At 45.4% G+C, this 19483-nt stretch overlaps 1 protein-coding gene across 1 annotated transcript in view; it reads left to right on the top strand.

Moving 5' to 3' along the window:
* Positions 1-19483, top strand: part of GPBP1L1 (GC-rich promoter binding protein 1 like 1) — a 1437510-nt gene that overhangs the window by 894067 nt on the left and 523960 nt on the right. Inside the window, exon 9 of the mRNA XM_044070363.1 lies at positions 10520-10696. Within this exon, the coding sequence (XP_043926298.1) occupies positions 10520-10696 (177 nt within the window). The remainder of the gene's footprint in view (positions 1-10519; positions 10697-19483) is intronic.

Genomic DNA, 19483 nt, shown 5'->3' on the forward strand with positions numbered 1-19483 from the left:
ATCAAAACTAGTGCCCTCACAACAGATAATATTCCTGGGTGCCAGCTTGAACACAATGGCCCTGATGGCTTATCTCATGCCAGACAAGCAAGGACAACTGACTCAGTATTTTCAATTGATGGCAACAAAGACCCAACTCCCTGCAAGAAAAATTCTGCAGGCCTTGGGCTACATGGCATCTTGCATACTACTAATTCCATATGCCAGATTGCATATGAGGAAACTACAACGGTACCTAAAGAGTGTATGGTCTCAACACTGTCAAAGTTTGGAAACAGGTATACCACTAATTCCTTGTCTTCAACAGGAGTTTCGATGGTGGGCTCAAGCTTGTCACCTCAACAAGGGACAGCCTTTTACTCAACCCACAGCCAGGCAAACAGTAAACAGATGCATCGGATTACGCCTGGGGAGCGCACATGGCAGGAAAATGTATTCAGGGCGAGTGGCCCACGGAGCAAAGGCATCTTCACATCAATCAAAAAGAGATGCTAGCTGTACAAAATGCATTTATAGCTTTCAAGGACCTGCTACATCCAGGACAACTACAACTAAAGACAGACAACATCACAGTTATGTGGTACATAATCAAGCAAGGGGGCACACACTCCTACCCCCTCTGCAGACAAGCCATGACCTTGTGGAACACAGCTCTAGACTACCAAGTTCATCTGCAAGCACAATTCCTGCCAGGAGAGAAAAACACACTGGCAGACGACCTAAGCAGAAACATCATGGATCCCCACGAATGGGAATTGAATCCACAAATATTCAGAATGATAACACAAAAATGGTGGAGCCCGGACATAGATCTGTTTGTATCCCCAATGAACTGCCAGCTACACAAATTCTGCACAAGGAGTTACCATCCACAAACATGGAAAGTGGATGCCCTCTCATTCAACTGGAAAAACCTGCAAGGATACGCTTTCCCTCCTTTACCTCTCCTTCCAAAGGTGCTCATAAAAGCCAGGCAAGAAGAGCCAAAGATGATCCTGATTGCGCCAAACTGGCCACGCCAGCACTGGTACCCAATCTTAAAGAACTTAGCACAAGAACCACCCTGGATTTTGCCTCAAATCCCACATTTGCTAACACAGCACAACAATCAGATACTTCACAGCCAACTGAAGACCTTAAACCTAGCTGCATGGAAAATTCCTTAGTCAAGCAAGCAATGCCTCTCTCCAAAGCTGTTATGGATGTCATTCTGGAGGCCAGAAGGCCTAGCACCAGGAAAGCCTACTCGGATAAATGAAAGAGATTCTGTGCCTGAAACCAGGTGCACAACCTTGACCCTCTTGTCGCAAACATTCCTCAGATACTTCAATATTTAACTGAGATGCTGGACAAGGGCCTCTCCTTCTCATCCATCAAGATCCACTCCTCAGCCATTTCTGCTCATTACAACACGGATCCACCAATTTTTTTCCAATCCTTTGCTCAAACAGTACCTCAGAGGGGCTAAAAACATGAGAGCCCCGTAGAGCACCTACTCCAACTTGGGACCTCAACTTTGTTTTGAAAAAATTTACTTTACCTCCCTTTGAGCCAGCTAACACAGCAGAATTAAAATACATCTCTTGGAAAACTGCTCTGCTACTGGCAATAACATCAGCACGAAGAGTTTCAGAATTACAGGCGCTAATGGCAGTGGAACCTTTCCTCATTTTCCACCAGGACAGGGTGTCTTTAAGAACTAACCCTACGATGTTCATCGTGTTACACTGCTGCAGTCATCACACTTGGGTTATCCTGCCATCAGGTGGTCCCGCAGTCGGCCAGAGTTCCAAAGTCTTGGTCCGGCATCGGTTGCTGTCGCTTCTTCCCTGACGTCAGAGCACCAGGAGTATATGAGGCATCAGATGCCATTTTCTTCAGTCTTTCCTGCCATGCGGTGCCCGAAGCAGAAGCAGTTCGCAAGTGCCGGTCGGCCGACTCCTGAGATTGTCAAATCAAATTTCAGACCGAAGTCTTCAATAAAGCTAAGTACCCCATTGGGGAACCTTTTCTTGCCTCAGTCCGATGTCAGCAAAAGTTAACAATTGCATTTCTTGTGGGAAGCAAATACCTCATAAGGACTTTCATTCTTATTGCATTCCTTGCCTAGGCCCAGACCACGATGTCACAGGTTGTCGGTTTTGTGCTAGGTTTAACAAATGTACTATTAAACGTCGGTTTGATTTCACCCGACATTATTTTGGTAGGAAATTTAATTATACCATGCCGTCGGAGCAGCCGACGACTGGAATGCATAAAAAACACAAAGATAAAGGCAGGCAGCCGAGACCCAAATCAGACTCCGAGGCCTCTGCTAGGCCAGTCGCTGGTTCTCCGGTTTTCAGTAAGGCGCCTGCGCAGCCCCTGACGACTGCTGATTTAGAACCCCAGGTGGCATCCGATTCCCAAGCGGAGATTGCTAGGCCTCCACAGCCTTTACCTTCAGGCCCTTCCAACTCCATGGCTGAAGGAGATTCCGGTGCAGTTGAAACGCCTTCAGTTGCAGAAGGTGTCTTCAGACCGACTACACTCACTATTAAATCTTATGCAAAGCTGAAAACCCCTTTAAAAACAAAGAAGACTGTACAGCCGTCTCCAGTACAAGGCCCCATGTTTAAGAAACAGATGCTTAAGATGGCTGAAGATTTAATTACCCTTATCAGGGGTTCCCATCCCCCTCCTGATAAAAGGCCAAGACAGGAGGAGGGCTACCCTTCCTCTGACCAGGTTTCAGTTTCTTCAGATTCTTCTGAGGAACAGGAATATTCTTTTCCCCCTTATGAAGACTCTGATGCTGAAGAGTCTATCCATTCAGCATCCCCCCCAGAAGACTACTCTTTTGGGGAAACTTTACATACCATGAGGAAACATTTCCACTGGGAAGGCCAGGATTGCTCTGATTCTAAGAAAAGGCTGTGAGAGTTCCTTTTACTACCCCAGCACAGACCACTTGCTATTCCACCCGTGTTAGACATTGTGGATGATGTTTATTCCGAATCTAGCCTTAACCCAGATTCACTACCTCCTGCACCAGCCAAACCAGACAGATACTACAGAGTCCCTGACGCACACAAATTCCTATTTAAAAGCCCTGTTGCTGACCCAGAAACCATTTCCCAGGGTCCCAAAGGGGTTAAGGCCTGTATTGCTAAAAATCCTGTACCCTCTGAAAGGGATTATAGAGCACTAGACAGATTGGGAAAGAAAGTATATACCTCAGCTACTCTAGTTATGAGGGCCTTAAATTGCCAGTTTCACATGCCGAAATGTCAACAATATTTGATGTCTCAATTAAAACAAAAAATGATCACACATACAGAACAGCCTGATTACAAGGAAATGCAAGATTTGTTGCATGCAGCTGAACAAGTGGGAAAACATACTTTGCAATGTGGATTTGATTCATTGGAAGCTTCTTATAGAGCAGCAGTGACAGGGTCTGTCATACATAGGCATGCTTGGTTAAAAGAACAAACTTTACCTGATCATGTTAAAGCAAAGTTATTGGATGCACCTTTACAGCAGGAAGTTTTATTTGGTGTAAAAGCAGAAGAGGTTTTAATGAAAATGGAGGATAAGGCAAAATGTATGCAGACAGTGAAGGTTTTTTTTACAGGTTCAACCCCCTCGTTTCAGCAGAAATTGGCTAACCAAAAACTGGTCCTTTCCAGCTTCTGCCAGACCACAGAGGGGCAAAAGCAGATGCCCAAGGGGCAGAGGTCAGTCACAGGGCTCTTACCAGCCTTGGCAATGGGGTGCCACAACCCAAAAAGGAGGAGAAGACAGGTCTCAAACTATCAGAAGACAAACACAATGACTTACCCCTCAGACTGCCAAGCAAATCCCTCTTGGCAGCTCCCTTGGGAGGAAAACTAGCACTTTTTGCAGACAACTGGCACAGCATCACAAAAGACAAATGGGTCCTAAATATTGTATCTCAAGGATACAGATTCCACTTTCACACTTTACCAAGGACAAAACGAATGCCAAACCTGCCACCAAATCAATGGGCAGAGGCTCAAAAGCAAATTTCAGCTCTCATGGACATGAAAGCCATTCAAAAGGTCCCAACACAGGAGCAAGGACAAGGATTTTACTCAAGACTCTTTCTAGTTCCCCGAAAGGACAAAGCCTGGAGACCCATTCTGGACCTCTCAATTCTAAACACATATTTGGAAGTACCCAAATTCAAGATGCTAAAACTACAGCAGCTACTTCCCATGCTGGGCAAGAAGGCTTGGCTAGTAACATTGGACCTCAAGGAGGCATACCTACATGTCCCTATCGGACAAAATTGCAGAAGATACCTCCGATTTATAGCAGGTTCAACCCATTACCAATTCTCTGCACTGCCCTTTGGCTTATCTACTGCGCCCAGGGTCTTCACAAAATGCCTGGCACCAGTAATTGCATACTGCAGACAAAGAGGAATTCAAATATATCCATACCTGGACGACTGCCTTATTCAAGCAGAAAACAAGGACATTCTTTCAGAGCATCTGACGTTTGTCAAAAACCTATTAAGTTGCCTAGGGTACACAGTAAACGAAAAGAAGTCAAAACTAGTGCCCTCACAAGACATAATATTCCTGGGTGCCAGCTTAAATACAATGGCCCAGATGGCTTATCTCACGCCAGACAAGCAAGGACAACTGACTCAATAATTCAAAATGATGGCAACAAAGACCCAACTCCCTGCAAGAAAAATTCTGCAGGCCTTGGGATTCATGGCATCTTGCATACTACTAATACCATTTGCAAAACTGCATATGAGGAAATTACAATGGTACCTGAAAAGTGTATGGACTCAACACAGCCACAGCTTGGAAACAATGATTCCAATCATTCCCTGCCTTCAACAGGAGTTTCTATGGTGGGCTTAGGCATGTCACTTCAACAAGGGTCAGCCTTTTGCCTTACCCCCAGCCAGGCAAACTATAACAGATGCATCGGATTATGCCTGGGGAGCACACATGGCAGGACAATGTATTCAGGGCAAAGGGTCTGCAGATCAAAGGCATCTACATATCAATCAAAAAGCGATGCTAGCTTTACAAAATGCCCTAACAGCTTTCAAGGACCTCCTACATCCAGGACAACTCCTAATAAAGATGAACAACACTACAGTGATGTGGTGCATAAACAAGCAAGGGGGCAGACATTCCTACTCCCTATGCAGGGGGCACACATTCCTACCCCCTATGCAGGCAAGCAATGACCTTGTGGAACACAGCACTGACCTACCAAGTTCAACTACAAGCACAATTCCTGCCAGGAAAGAAAAACACATTGCCAGACGATCTAAGCAGAAACATCATAGATCCTCAGAAGTGGAAACTAGATCCACAAGTATTCGCAATGATAACTCAAAAATGGGAGAGCCCAGACATAGATCTGTTTGCTTCCCCCCAAAACTACCAACTATGGAAATTCTGCACAAGGACATACCACACACTAGCTTGGAAAGTGGATGCCCTCTCATTAAGTTGGGAAACATTGACAGTGTATGCCTTTCCTCCACTGCCTCTTCTGGCAAAGGTGCTGCTGAAAGCCAGATTAGAGAGGCCACAAATGATACTCATTGCTCCAGACTGGCCACGCCAATACTGGTATCCAATACTAAGGAACATGGCTCAAGGCCCACCATGGATTTTACCTCCCAATTCCTCACCTGCTCACTCAGCAAAACAATCAGATTCTACAGAGCCAGCTCAAGACTTTAAATCTGGCTGCATGGCAAATTACCTAAACAACCAGTCAACACTTCTCTCTAAAGCTGTGATGGATGTCATTCTGGAGGCCAGGAGGCCCAGCACCAGGAAAGCCTATTCAGACAAAAGGAAAAGATTCTGCGCCTGGAACCAGGCTAAAGGCCAAAATCCCCTTGTCCCAAATATTCCTCAGATTCTTCAATATTTAACTGAGATGTTGCACAAAGGACTTTCTTTTTCATCTATTAAGATCCACGCCTCAGCTATTTCAGCTCAATACAACACGGATCCTCCTATATTTTCACATCCATTACTAAGACAGTTCCTCAGAGGGGCTAAGAACATAAGACCTCCCCGGAGAGCACCAACACCAACTTGGGATCTCAATTTTGTTTTGGAAAAACTTACACTACCGCCCTTTGAACCAGCTTTTACAGCTGATCTACAGTTTCTATCATGGAAAACTGCCCTACTGCTAGCAATAACTTCAGCATGAAGAGTCTCAGAGCTACAGGCCCTAATGGCAGTGGAGCCTTTCATCATTTTTCATCAAGACAGAGTCTCTTTACGAACTAACCCTTCCTTTATGCCAAAGGTGGTATCCAGTGTGGCCTTAAACCAAACCATTCATTTGCCCACCTTTTATCCAAACCCCCAGAACAAAGGGGAAAGGCTCCTACACTGTTTGGACATTCACAGGCAATTACGTTACTACTTGGATAAAACTAAGGCTTTCAGAAAATCTGACCAGCTCTTTGTATCCTATGCTGCAGGATCACAAGGAAAGGCTATCTCAAAACAGACCATTTCAAAATGGATAGGACATTGTATTCGTTTCTGCTACACACACCATGGGAAACCTATACCTGGTAACATTAGACCCCATTCCACCAGGTCTGCAGTAACATCAACAGCCTTCCTCAGAGGGGTACCAACCAAGGATATTTTGGAGGCTGCAACTTGGAGTTCAGTGCACACCTTCACCAAGCACCATCACTTACCTCTATACTCTAAAACCAGAGCTGGCTTTGCCACTGCAGTTCTGCAGGGCCTACTAGCCTCTCCAGACCCTGTTTAGTTCCACCACCCATCTTTAGCTTTGGGATTCAACCCAAGTGTGATTCATAGGTTGGTACTAGGCTATCAGCCCTAGGGCCTATACAAGCCTAGCCATAACAATTCCCTGGCTATTTCTTCCCACATTATTTACTTTCCTGGACCCCTGTCTAGCAGGGCGACTGACGTGCAACACGATGAACATAGTACAGTTTTGTACCTACCATAAATGTAGATGTTCAAGTGTTAACACTGCTGCAGTCCAGGTTACCCTCCCCCCATCCCCTCTGACCAAGCTGAACTTTTCTATACCTTTTCTATCCTGTACAACCTTTGTGGTGTATTTGCTTGTAACTGAAGGCATTCCTTTTATTCCTTTTACATGTTTTATTAGCAATATGTATTGCCTACCTACTTGGGGGCACCTGACATCTGGGTCAAGAAAAACTGAAGACAATGGCGTTGGATGCCTCTTATATACCCCTGGCACTCTGACGTCGGGGAAGAAGCGACAGCAACCGACGCCGGACCAAGACTTTGGAACTCTGGCTGACTGCAAGGACCACCTGATGGCAGGATAACCCAAGTGTGATGACTGCAAGCGTGTGAACACTCGAACATCTACACTTATGGTAGGTACAAAACTGTACTTTTATGCCAAAGGTGGTATCAAGTGTGGCTCTAAACCAAACTATTCACCTGCCAACTTTTTATCCAAAACCACAGAACAAAGGGGAGAGACTGCTACATTCTTTGGACGTTCACAGGCAGTTACGCTTCTACTTGGACAAAACCAAAGCTTTCAGAAAAACTGAGCAATTATTGGTAGCATATGTTGCAGGAGCACAGGGAAAAGCCATTTCAAAACAGACTATCTCAAAATGGATAGGACATTGTATACATTTCTGCTATACTCACCATGGGAAACCTGTACCTAGCAGCATTAGATCTCATTCCACCAGGGCAACAGCCACTTCAACTGCCTACCTCAGAGGAGTACCTACCAAGGAGATTTTGGAAGCAGCAACATGGAGTTCTGTGCATACCTTCACCAAGCATTACCATTTGCCTTTATACTCCAAATCCAGAGCTGGCTTTGCCACTGCTGTGTTGCAGGGCCTTATAGCCACCCCTAATGCCTTATAGAACCAGCCTCCCTACCTCTGCTTTGGGATTCCACCCAAGTGTAATGACTGCAGCAGTGTAACACGATGAACATAGCACAGTTTTGTACCTACCATAAATGTAGATGTTCGAGTGTAAACACTGCTGCAGTCCAGGTTACCCTCCCTCCTTCCCCTCTTACTTGCTGGTACGTACCTATGCCTTCTACCCTTTACTACCTACCTATGGGGAGTATTTGCTGGTAACTGAAAGTTGTTGTTTGCTTTTCTTATGTATGTTTTATTAGCAATTTGAATTGCCTACCTATTTGGAGGCACCTGACATCTGGGGCAAGAAAAACTGAAGAACATTGCGTCGGCTGCATCTTATATACCCCTGTCGTACTGACGTCAGGGAGGAGGCGACAGCATCCGACGCCGGACCAAGACTTTGGATCTCAGGCCGACTGGGGAACCGTCTGACGGCAGGATAACCCAAGTGTAATGACTGCAGCAGTGTTTACACTCGAACGTCTACATTTATGGTAGGTACAAAACTGTAGTTTTCAGAACTACAGGCTCTCATGGCAGTTGAGCCTTTCATTATTTTTTACCCGGACAGGGTGGCCCTCAGGACCAATCCTTCTTTTATGCCTAAGGTGGTATCCAGTGTGGCTCTTAACCAGACCATTCACCTGCCAACATTTTACCCAAATCCACAGAACAAGTGGGGGCGGATTCTGCATTCATTGGATGTACACAGACAACTGAGATTCTACTTAAACAGAACCAAATCTCTAAGAAAGTCTGAGCAACTACTGGTAGCATTTGTTGCAGGATCAGAGGGGAAGGCTATATCAAAGCAGACTATTTCTAAATGGATAAGCCACTGCATTCATTTCTGCTATTTGCACCATGGTAAACCTGTGCCCAAGGGGATCAGATCACATTCCACCAGGGCTGCCTCTACTTCAGCAGCTTTTCTTAGAGTGGTCCCGACCAAGGACATTCTAGAAGCTGCTACTTGGAGCTCTGTTCATACCTTCAGAAAGCATTATCGTTTACCTCACTTCTCTAAATCCAAAGCAGGCTTTGCCACTGCAGGGCCTTATAGCCGCTCCTAATGCTGTTTAGTTCCATCCTCCCATCCATAGCTTTGGGATTCTACCCAAATGTAATGATTGCAACAGTGAAACATGAAGAACCATAGTACAGTTGTGTACACTTACCATAAATGTAGATGTTCGAGTGCATTCACTGTTGCAGTCTGGGTTACCCACCCGCCACCCCCCATTCTATACCTTTTTCTTTCCTTCACTATACTCAAAAACCTTTGCGGTGTATTTGCTTTTAGTTGAAGGTAACATTTTTGTTTCTAAAAATGCATTTATATATTTACAGTTTATATATATTTTTGCTCCCCATTTGGGGGCACCTGACATCTTGGGCAAGAAAAACTGAATAAAATGGCGTCGGCTGCATGTTTTATACCCCTGATGACCTGACATCATGGAAGAAGAGACAGCAACTGACGCAGGACCCAAGACTTTGTTATTCAGGCCGACTGAGGGCAACCTGCCAGCAGATTACCCAAATGTAATGACTGCAACATTGAATACACTTGAACATCTACATTTATGGTAAGTGTACACAACTGTATTTTCCTCCCCAAAGTTGCTTTTGATTTTTCCATTAACCAGACCATTGACCTACCAGTGTTCTTTCCAAAATTTTCCGATAAAGGAGAGTACTGCCTGCTTTCCTTGGATGTACATAGGCAACTGAGATTCTACCTTGACAGGACCAAGCATATCCGCAAGTCTGAACAGCTTTTCATTTCCTTTTCTGGGCCTAGAATGGGAAATTCCGTTTCCAAGGTTACATTATCAAAATGGCTAAGGGACTGCATACGTTTTATCTACTCCCTCACAAAAGAACCTATGCCAAAGATTAAAGCTCACTCCACTAGATCTATGGCAACATCTGGAGGTTTCCATTCCAGGGCTTCCATGGATGACATCTGTGCAGCAAAACCTCATACCTTTATCAGTCATTACAAATTGGACTTGATCTCCAGAGGGAGAGCTGCCTTCGGCTCAATGGTACTCAGGAATGTTTTTCCATAAGGGCCGTCTTAAATGTAGCTTGGGATTCTGTCCCATCAGCGATGAATGGAAAGAAGATTAACAACATCAGATAAAGAAGTTATGTCTTACCATAACGTTCCATCTGTATTGTTGATCTTCTTTCATTCATCACATCACATCCCCCTTCCCCTGCCAAAGGCTCCTGGGGATGCTTTGGGTCCAAATGGTGTACTAGGGTATTTGCGCAGAAGTGGCCTCTGCTTTACTTCTCTATCTTCAGCAAACTCGATCTGAGGTAACGGAGAAGGGCATTCTGGGTAGAAGCTTAGCTCGAGAGTTTTTTGTCTGGCGCGAGCTTGGTAATAGGCCGACTTTGTTCCAAGGGCTCGGAACCGGACCCATCAGTGATGAATGAAAGAAGATCAACAACACAGATGGAACGTTATGGTAAGACAACTTCTTTTTTTTGTAAATTTTGTGGAAGTGGCTGGCACATAAGTTATTATTCTTGGGTGTATATGTTTTAGATGTGATAATCTTCAGCTCATTATTTCTTTCTTAGAGCCCCTCTAGCACCACTCCTCCAATTGAGATAATCCCTTCACGCTTAATGAAGCTGACAAAGCGCAGCACAGATAAGAAAAGTGAGTTTCTAAAGGCATTGAAAGATGGCAGGAGTGAAGACATCTCTGAACATGGGGAGGTTTTGGAACCCAGGGAATTGGACAAATTGGATGAGGTAAGAGCAGTTAAACTAATTCTACGAGTAATTTACTGTGTTTCAGTGTTTTCTCCGTGGACCAACTGAATTACAGACCCTAACTGTTTTTTTCATATAAAGGTTTGGAGTAGCAGGTCAGCAAAACTGGTCACTCAGTGTAATCGGTTCCCTGTACACTAGTGTATCCAGTCCTTTGCCTGCCATTACTGTACATGCTCCGGGAATGAATGACGTGATGTAATTTTCACTTGCATATTACCACAACCATATCTGCAAACTGAGTTTCCCATTCATACCATTTGTAAAGGGGGGGGGGGGTTGCACATAAAAACTAGAGGAATGGTTGAAAATGGATATGCATTCACAGGCACTAGCATTCTATGGATGTTCTTCGCGTTTCACTGTTGCAGTCATCACATTTGGGTTATCCCTGCCAGGGTAGCCCTTGGCCGGCCCGAATACCAGAGGCTTAGTATTTCTGTGTCTGTTGCTGTCGCTAGATCATCGGTATAAAGTAAGGCAGCTGATGCCATTACACCAGTCTTTCTTGCCACGGAGTGAGAAGCAGTTTGCATGAGTGCCAGTCAGCCGCTGCCTGAGTTTTGTCTTCCGAATTGAAGCTGAAGTCTTCTAAAGCTAAGTACCCCGTTGAGGATCCTTTCTTCTTGCACTAACTGGTGTCAGAAAAAGTTAACAATTGTCTTGCCTGTGGAAAGCAAATACCACACCGAGACTTTCTTTCTTACTGCGTCACTTGCTCAGGCCCAGACCACGACGTGCCCAGCTGTCGCTTTTGTGCTTTGTTCAACACCAGAACTATATGTTGTCGGGCCCTTATTGTAGCTAGATAGTTTCGCTTACAGTCCTCAAATTCCATTATGGCTTTGGTAAGCCGTCCAACCGCAGATCTTCTGAAAAAACGTAAAGATAAAGACAGAGACAGACCGCACAGGTCCAAACATGCCGATGACGCTTCTGTTAAGCTAGTCATCAGTTCTACGGTCCTCAGTGAGGCGCTTTCACAGTCCCTGATGCCCGCTTCTGTGGATTCACAGGCTGCTACCGAGACCCTTTCGGAGTCCAGTATGCCGCAGAACTCTTCTTCGACTAAGGATCCTGTGATTGTCTCTCCCTTGGATGGGTCCGGAGCCGCTGAGCAGGCACCGCCTTCCGAGGAAGTCCTTCACACTACCGATTCTCAACACAAACTGACAACTTCTTTCACGTCTACCGTTCTTTCGAAAACTACCGAGTTTCTAAGACACAGGGTACGAACCACATGCAAGAAACTGACCCAGTCTCAGGCACCTGATTCCTTGCCTCAGTCTCAGATGCCTAAAATGGCGGAAGACCGTATCATGCTGATCAGGGGAAGCCAAACTACCCCTTCCAGAAGAAAGAGATTTGTCCTCAGTAGTTTTGTCTGAACAGGAGTCTGATGACTCAGCATCTGAATATGAAGAATTGCAACTCCTCTCTGCTTATGAGGATTCTGATACAGAGGATTCCATTCCTTCAGCCTCTCCCCCAGAGAGTTTTACCTTTGGGGAAACCCTTCATCCCTTAAGGGAGCATTTCCATTGGGAATGTCAGAACTACCCTTAGTTGAAAAAGAGACTCTGGGAATTCTTGGATCTTCCACAGCACAGACCCCTGGCCATTCTCACAGTCCTGGATGCTTTCCTAGAATCCAGTTTGACTCCTGACACCCTCCCTCCTGCATCCAAAAAAACAGACTGGTATTAGAGTCCCTGACTCGCACAAATTTCTTTTTAAAAATCCTATTGCTGACCCTGAGGTAATTTCTCAAGGGCCTAAAGGAATTAAAACCTCTGCTAAGAATCTCACCCTCTCAGATAGGGATTTCCAAGCACTAGACAGATGGGTTAAAAAAGTATACTCCTCTGCTACTCTTGCTGTTAGAGCACTAAATTGCCAGTTCCATATTTTAAAATTTCAGCAACATACCCTGTAACTCCTCAAACAAAAAATCTTCCTTTCCTGCTTTCGCAGAATCTAAAGAGTTACAAGAGTTAATGCATTCTGCAAGTCAAGTAACTAAACACACCTTGCACTGTGGTTTTGACGCCCTAGAAGCTTGTTGCAGGGCAGCAGTCACCGGTTCTGTCCTTAGAAGGCATGCATGGCTTAAGGAGTAGCCCTTACCAGACCATGTTAAATCTAAATTGTTGGATGCACCCTTGCACAAAGACAACTTATTTGGCACTAAGGCAGAAGAGATCTTAAAAAAGATGGAAGAAAAAGCAAAATCTATGCAGACAGTTAAGGATTTCTTACAGGTCCAGCCACCCAGGTTCACTAGGCATTGCCACTCCAAGCACTGGTCCTTTCCTGCTCCCACCAGGTCAGTTCAGCCCAGACCCCCATGGAAGAAGACCCCCCCCAGACAGCAGCCACAGGAAATGCAGAGATCTAAACATTGGACTTCCTTCACTTCAAAAACAGGGAGTTCGAAGCCACCCCCTCATGGTAAAAACTCAAAATGACTCTCTTCCCCTCCCTCTGCCCACCTTCACTTACCCCTAGGAGGAAAACTCTCCTTTCACGCAAGCACCTGGGCCACCATTACTATCGACCGCTGGGTCCTCAATATAGTGTCCCAGAGACACAAATTTTCTTTCCTCACCATTCCAACTCCAAAAGGGTTCCCAGATCTACCTCCAAACCAGTGGGCAGAGGTGCAAAAACAAGTCCTTTCCCTGCTCTCTATGAGGGTAATAGAGCACGTTCCTGCAGAACAGAAATGCCAAGGTTTCTACTCCAGACTTTTTCTGATACCCAGAAAAGAGGCCACCTGGCATCCTATCCTCGATCTATCCATTCTAAACACCTTCCTGATGGTACCAAAATTCAAAATGCTAACCCTCCAGCAGCTGCTACCCATGCTGTCCAAGGATACTTGGCTAGCCACCCTAGATCTAAAAGAGGCCTACCTCCACATTCCTGTCAGGGAATTGTGCAAGAAATATCTATGTTTCAGGACAGGATCTCTGCACTTTCAGATGTTCTTAGTGTTTCACTGTTGCAGTCATCATATTTGGGTTATCTGCTTGCAGTAGCCCTCAAGTCGACCTGATTACCAAAGTCTTGGGTCCTGCATCGGTTGCTGTCTCATCTTCCGTGACGTCAGGTAGTCAGGGGTATAAAGCATGCAGCCGACACCATTACATCCGTCTTTCTTGCTGTGCGGTGCCCGAAGCAGAAGCAGTTCGCAAGTGGCAGTCGGCCAACTCCTGAAATTTTCGTTTTTGAGTTTCAGAACCGAAGTCGTCAACTAAAGCGAAATATCCCGTTGGGGAAACTTTTTCTTGCTCTTAACCGATGTCAGTTGTCTTTCGGCTTTTCCCGGTTAGGGGTCGCCACAGCAGAACTCCGGTCCACTAATGATTGGCAGTAGATTTTCACGAACGCTGAGGTGCCAGCTCGATGTTCAACCTTCAGCGAAGGCACGCCTATTTACGCATGTCTTTCAAACACCCACCAAACCGCAGGGAGGACATGCAGACTCCACACAGAAGGCACTCCCCACACCCCAGCTGAGAATCGAATGGGAGAACCTCTTGCTGTGAGGCAACAACGCTACCGCTGCACCACCACGAATTCAAACCGATGTCAGTAAAAGTCAGTAATTGTATTTCCTGTGGAAAGCAAATACCTCAAAGATTTTCATTTGTACTGTATTCCTTGCTAGGCCTTGACCACGACGTACCTCACTGTCGGTTTTGTGCCTTATTTAAACCACAAACTATTCTTCGTCAGTACGTTTTTGCTTCTAAATATTTTGGTACTCTGTTCAATTATCCATATATGTCTTCGGTAAGCCACCTGACTACTGACATTCCAAAAAAACGCAAAGATAAAGACAGAGACAGGCCATCTAGGTCCAAAGCTGCCGACAACACTTCTCCTAAGCTAGTCACTAGTTCGCCGGTACTCAGTGAGGCACTTTCGCAGCCCCTGATACCCGCTACTTCATATTCGCAGGCCTCTGCTGAGACCCATTCAGAGTCTGGTATGCCGCGCGATGCTTCAACTGTGGAACCTGCGGATGTCTCTACCTTGGATGGGTCTGGAGCCGCTGTGCAGGCACCGGCTTCTGAGGGTGTATTCTGGCCTACTGACTTGCATATTAAATCGACGCCATCTTCTTCTTCTAGGCCTAAAACTCGAACCATGCCTAGGAAACCGTCACCCAGACCGCATGGTCAGGCCTCTATGCCTAAAAAGCAAATGATTAGAATGGCTGAAGACCTTATTACTTTAATCAGGGGAAACCAGCCTTCCCCCTCTAAGAGACCTAGGACTGAATTTGATTATGATACTTCTGACCAGGAATCTGAAATTTCTGTCTCCTCTGATGACCAGGATTTACCCTCGTCTACCTATGAGGATTCTGATGCAGAGGACTCTATTCTTTCTGCTTCTCGCCCAGAGGATTTTTCTTTTGGTGAAAGCTTGCATACTCTTGGGGAGCATTTTCACTGGGAAAGCCAGGATTACTCTGATTCTAAAAAGAGGCTTAGAGATTTCTTGCTCCTACCCCAACACAGTACTTTAGCTATCCCTCCTGTGCTGGACATTGTTGACGATGCCTTTTCGGAATCTAGCTTGGCCCCTGACACTCTACCTCCTGCTGCCAGAAAACCTGATAGATATTACAGGGTTCCTGATTCTCACAAGTTCCTTTCTAAAAATCCTACTGCATATCCTGAGACCATTTCACAGGGACCCAAGGGCTTTAAGGCTACTGTTGCCAAAAATCCTACCCCCTCTGATAGAGATTCCAAGTCCCTGGATAGATGGGGTAAGAAGGTGTACACCTCTGCAACCTTGGCCATCAGGGCCTTAAATTGCCAGTTTCATACGTTAAAGTATCAGCAGCATATTATTGGATTGCTTAAACAGAAATTGATGTTGATTCCTGATTGTGCTGAAAATAAGGATTTACAGAATTTAATGCATTCTGCTGAACAGGTTGGAGAACATACTTTGCAATGTGGTTTTGATTCACTAGAGGCATCTTGCCAGGCTGCTGTCACCGGTTCTGTACTTAGAAGGCATGCTTGGCTTAAGGAGCAATCTTTGCCAGATCATGTTAAAACTAAATTGCTGGATGCTCCTTTAAATCAGGACCGCCTGTTTGGCGACAAAGCAGAAGTTGTTCTTAAAGGTGGAGGAAAAAGCAAGATTTCTTACAAGTGCAGCCTCCTAGATTTAGTAGGCATTGGCCCTCAAAAAATTGGTCCTTTCCTGCCTCTTCCAGGCCTTCTCAGTTCAAACCCAGAACCAGCAGAACACTCAGGCTTCAGTCCCAGGGTATGCACAGGACTAAGCAAAGGGGGGCTCCCACTTCCAAATCAGGGAGTAGTAAGACTCCCCCCTATGGTAAGCTGTCTCAATGACTTAACTTTAAAACTTCCAAGCACTCCTCAACTGACTGCTCCTTTAGGGGGAAAGATTGCTCTGCAAGCATCAAACTGGGAACTCATTACCCAGGACAAATGGGTTTTAAACATAGTTTCCCAAAGATACAGATTTCACTTCAACACATTACCAACCCCAAACGGTTGGCCAGATCTACCCCCAAATCGGTGGGCAGAGGCTCAAAAACAAGTACTCTCTCTCAAGATTAAAGGCTATTCAGACTACCAGAAGAGGAAAAGAGACAAGGTCTCTACTCAAGTCTTTTCCTCGTACCCAGAAAAAACGACTCATAGCGTCCTATCCTGGGACCTGTCTATCCTAAACACCTTTTTGGTGATTCCAAAATTCAAGATGCTAACTCTTCACCAGTTGCTTCCCATGATAGGCAAAGATGCCTGGTTGACAACAGTGGATTTATAGGAAGCCTACCTGCACATCCCAATCAGGGAATCTTGCAGAAAATACCTACACTTCAAAGCAGGCTGCATGCACTATCAGTTCTCTGCACTGCCCTTTGGCTTATCTACTGCGCCCAGGGTATTCACAAAGTGCCTAGCTCCAGTCATTGCATTTTGCAGGCAAAGAAATATTCAAATATACCCATACCTGGACGATTGTCTAATTCAGGCAGAAAGCCAGGTTGAGTCATCTGGCGTTTGTACAAAAGGTGTTAACTTGTCTGGGGTACACCATAAACGAAAAGAAATCACATCTGGTACCCTGTCAACAAATTATATTCCTGGGAGCAAGCTTGAACACAACTTCCCAGATGGCGTTCCTCACGCCAGTGAAACAAAATCATTTAACAGTTTACTTCAAACTAGTGGCCACAAAAACCCTTCTATCTGCAAGGCAGGTACTGCAAGCCTTTGTGTTTGACCATTCACTCCACCCCCTGCTGCCCAAACCCTAACAACAGATGCATCAGACTATGCATGGGGGGCTCACCTGGCAGGGAAGTGCATTCAGGGCAAATGGAACCCAAGTCAAATGCACCTGCATATCAATCAAAAAGAAATGTTAGCTGTACAGAATGCTCTGACAGCCTTCAAGGACCACATTCTTCCAGGACAATTGATGGTAAAGACGGACAACGCCACTGTTGTGTGGTACATAAACAAGCAGGGGGGGGTACCCATTCTTACCCCCTCTGCAGACTAGCCATGTCTCTGTGGAATACAGCATTGAGCAACCAAGTGCATCTACAGGCTCAATTCCTGCCAGGAAAACTAAATACACTGGCAGACGAACTAAGCAGAAATCTCTTGGACCCACACCAGTGGAAACTGGAACCAAACATTTTCAACATGGTGCTCAACAGATGGGGGACCCCATATATAGACCTTTTTGCCTCCCCCCAGAACTACCAATCGGACAAATTCTGCACAAGGACTCCCCACAATCAAGCTTGGAAAGTGGATGTTCTGTCCTTCAGCTGGAAAAATCTATCAGTTTATTCCTTTCCTTCTCTGCCTCTCCTCTCCAAAGTACTACTAAAGATCAAACAGGACAAACCAAGGATGATACTGATTGCACCAGACTGCCCACGCCAACACTGGTACCCCCTCTTGCGCAGTGTGTCACAGCTGGTCCCATGGCACCTACCTCAGACCCCTATCCTGCTGTCTCAGCAGGAGAGCCAGATTCTGCACCCCCAGCTTCAAACCCTGAACCTGGCAGCCTGGCTAATTACCTAATCTCTCCGTTACCATCCCCTCAGTAAACAAGTGTTGGATGTCATTTTGGAGGCAAGGAGGCCTCGTACTAGAAAATCTTATGCTGAAAAATGGAAAATATTCTGTGCCTGGAACCAAACTCAAGGGATAGCCACAGCAGTGCCCAATTTACCTCAGATTCTTCAATACTTAACTGAGATGCTTCACAAGGGCCTTTCCTTTTCCTCCATCAAAATTCACGCCTCAGCCATTTCAGCTCATTACAACACAGATCACCCCTCTTTTCTCACCAACTGCTCAAGCAGTTCCTCAGAGGGGCCAAAAACTTAAGACCACCCAGGAGAGCCCCAACTCCAGCCTGGGACCTTAATTTTGTATTGGAAAAACTCACTCTTCCTCCTCTTGAGCCAGCTGCAACTGCAGAGTTAAAATTCTTTTCTTGGAAAACAGCTTTCCTTTTAGCAATCACTTCAGCAAGAATGGTATCTGAATTACAGGTCTTTATGGCAGTGGAGCCTTTCATCATCTTTCATGTGGACCGGGTGTCCGTCAGGACCAGTCCCTCTTTCATGCCCAAGGTCGTATCCATTGTGGCTTTTAATCAGTCCATTCATTTGCCAACCTTCTTTTCTAATCCACAGAACAAAGGGGAACGGATACTGCACTCCTTAGATGTGCACAGACAACTTAGATTTTACTTGGACAGGACTAAACCTCAAGGGAAATCTGAACAACTGCTGGTGGCATTTGCTGCTGGGGCAGAGGGGAAGGCTATTTCAAAGCAAACCATTTCTAAATGGATAGGCCATTGCATTAATTTCTGCTATAAGCACCATGGAAAACCTATCCCACAGGGGATTAGACCCCATTCAACCAGGGCTGCATCTACGTCTACAGCCTTTCTCAGAGGTGTCCCTACCAGAGACATCCTAGAAGCTGCTACCTGGAGTTCTCCACATACTTTCATCAAGCATTACCATTTGCCATTTTTCTCTAAATCCAGAGCTGGCTTTGCCACTGCAGTTTTGCAGGGCCTTATAGCTGGTCCTAATGCTATATAAATTCCTCCTCCCATCCTTAGCTTTGGGAATCTACCCAAATCTGATGACTGCAACAGTGAAACATGAAGAACCTAGTACAGTTGTGTACACTTACCATAAATGTAGATGTTCGAGTGTATTCACTGTTGCAGTCCTGGTTACCCTCCCTCCAGCCCCCTGACTTCTTTTAGCTATACCTCTATTCTCCTTTTCTATACTTAAAAGCTTTTTGGTGTATTTGCTTTTTTGCTGGAGGGTATAACCTTGTATATATGTATTTAATTGCTTCCCATTAAGGGGGGCACCTGACATCTGGGGCAAGAAAAACTGATGTAATAGCATAGGCTGCATGCTTTATACCCCTGACTACCTGACGTCAGAAGATGAGACAGCAACCGATGCAGGACCCAAGACTTTGATAATTAGGCTGACTGAGGGCTACTGCATGTAGATAGCCCAAATGTGATGACTGCAACAGTGAATACACTAACATCTACATTTATGGTAGGTGTACACAACTGTACTTTCTCTGCACTTCCCTTTGGCTTATCTACTGCTCCCAGAGTTTTCACAAGATGTCTGGCTCCAGACATTGCCTTTTGCAAACAAAGGAATATCCAGATTTACCCGTACTTAGACGACTG

This window comes from Protopterus annectens, chromosome 4.part1 (assembly GCF_019279795.1).
Source record: "Protopterus annectens isolate FY-2018-M chromosome 4.part1, PAN1.0, whole genome shotgun sequence".
Lineage (NCBI taxonomy): Eukaryota > Metazoa > Chordata > Ceratodontiformes > Protopteridae > Protopterus > Protopterus annectens.